Here is a 2,038-nt window from a genome sequence, read left to right on the forward strand (position 1 = left end):
TGGGTCTGGAGAGAGGAAAGGTGGGGTTGCTGTCTGATGGCCTCAGAGTTTCAGTTCCGCAAGATGGAAGGAACCCTGCCCGGGGCTCCCCAGCTCTGCAAACGTGTGAACCCGCCCAGCTGTCCCCTTAAAACTGGCGAAGCCAGTACATTGCATGTATGTGTGACTTCCCGCCAGGAAAAATAAACTGGGAAACTACAGGAAAGGACAGGGACCAGCCAGGGGCAATACTGGGTCTGTCTATGTGGGACGCCGATGAGAGGCTGCTGCGGGGTGAGTGGGGAGCGTCTCCCCGATCCCTGCGCTGGCAGGTGCCCCGCTCCCCTCACAGCCCCAGAGAAGAGGAGACCTTTCCCACCTGTGCAGTTTCCCTGGGAGAAGCGGACGGTCAACGCTGGGGCATCTGGGAAGGAAAGATGCGGTGAGGCCGGGGGCTGTGGTCCTTGGCCTAGGTGCCCCCTAAGGGGAGGGGATGGGACTTGCTTCCCCAGTCTCCTCCGGGAAAGGGGTCCCTGGTCTGGAGCCCTACTCTGGCCCCTGGGGACCAGCCATCCCTCCAAACTCACAGGAGACATTGAGCTTGATGATTCTCTCTCTGATCACCCGATCTTGGCGTTTCACCTGACAGCTGAGGAGAGTGCCGTGGTCCCTGGGCCTCGGGGTGAGGGTGAGCACAGAGGAGGTGAGGAGGGTCTGCGGCTTCAGAGAGCCCAGAGCGGCCCCGGCCCAGGAGAAGCTGAGACTCCCCCCTCCACAGTACCCTGGCAGGCTGCAGGTCAGGCGCGTGGGGCGGCCGGACTCCAAGCCCTGGGGTATGCGGATGTCTGGCTTCTCTGTCAGGACTGAGGAGCAGACAGGGCGGAGACCCATGCCTCAGGGCGCGAGTTCACCCCAGGTCCCGCGTCGCTTCCCACCATCCCAGCCCCAAGGCCTGGACAGCAGCTGTTCCAGTGTCCTGTCCCTGTTCTGACACGGGGTCCCACATCCCAGGTTCTCTGCTGGGCCCCCGCCGTACCTGTCACCTCCAAATTCAGCGTCTCATCATGGAAATTATGTTTCACAGAATATCCTCTCTCCACTCGGAGGTAGTAGTTTCCTGTGTCACTCCTCCTGGCGTCTCTGATGCCCAGAGAACAGTTGTTGGTCATGGGGTCACCGAGGAGGTGGAATCGGCCCTGGGTCTCCACGGACACTGCTTTGGTTGGGTTGTTCGTGGCCGCAAGATTGTTGCGGTGTATGCTGGGCCCCTTCCAGTACCAGTACACGTAGAGTTCGGCAGGGTTATACCACGAACTCCAGGGATAGGAGAAGGAGCAGGGCACGACGACGCACAGACCCTCCTGCACTGTCACTGACTTCTGCACTCGGAGCTCGAACCCGGAATTGTCCTGAAGGGACCCTGTGGGGACACAGAGGTTCTGTGGCAGCTCCGGCCCCTCCCCCGTCCGTGCCCGGGCCTCCCCCTCGCCCCACTCACCTCCCCACAGCAGGGGCAGCAGCAGCAGGGGCACCATGTCTGCGTCTGACAGGGCAGAGCCTGAGTCCAGGTCCCTGTGTCAAGGAAGGAAACGTGCAGAGTGTGTGCTGGGGCCGAGGACTCCCCGACAGGAAGCAAAGGCTGAGAGAGCTGTGGCCACGCCTGGAAGGGGAACTTAGACTCCACAGGCCATCGGGTACGACGTGGGGGCGTGGTGACACGGGGCTGAGAGAGCACCCTGGCCCACCCTCTCCCCGCTCAGCTCCCGGCAGGTGGATATACTGAGGCCCCCGGAGGTTGGGGAGCTTGTCCGGATGAGAGTATGGAAGTGAGTGCCTTCCACATGGTACGTAAGTCCAGAAGGGGTGTCACCCAGGAACCCAGCTTGGTTGGAAGAGAGAAACAGGGCTGGTCCTGGTAACTGGGGGACCCACCCCCTGCTGAAACCACTAGATGTTCTGAAAACGAATCATTTTCAACTTTCTTAAGATCGAGAGAATTCAGGCCCAAATACAATGGAGGGTGGAACGCAGCGGGGAAGCTGAGTGGTTCTGGGGACAT

At 60.9% G+C, this 2,038-nt stretch overlaps 1 protein-coding gene across 1 annotated transcript; it reads right to left on the reverse strand.

Moving 5' to 3' along the window:
• Positions 1-358: 358 nt before the first annotated feature.
• LOC105310286 (sialic acid-binding Ig-like lectin 14) lies at positions 359-1,677 on the reverse strand (the record flags this gene model as incomplete). The annotated part of the gene is made up of 4 exons (XM_023526657.1): positions 1,478-1,677; positions 1,016-1,399; positions 567-842; positions 359-403 (listed from the first exon to the last, which is right to left on the reverse strand). Coding segments are annotated over exons 1-4 (742 nt in total), but the record flags the coding sequence as incomplete, so codon positions are not given.
• Between the last annotated feature and the right edge of the window lie 361 nt (positions 1,678-2,038).

Source organism: Pteropus vampyrus, unplaced genomic scaffold (genome assembly GCF_000151845.1).
Source record: "Pteropus vampyrus isolate Shadow unplaced genomic scaffold, Pvam_2.0 Scaffold1879, whole genome shotgun sequence".
Classification (NCBI taxonomy): domain Eukaryota; kingdom Metazoa; phylum Chordata; class Mammalia; order Chiroptera; family Pteropodidae; genus Pteropus; species Pteropus vampyrus.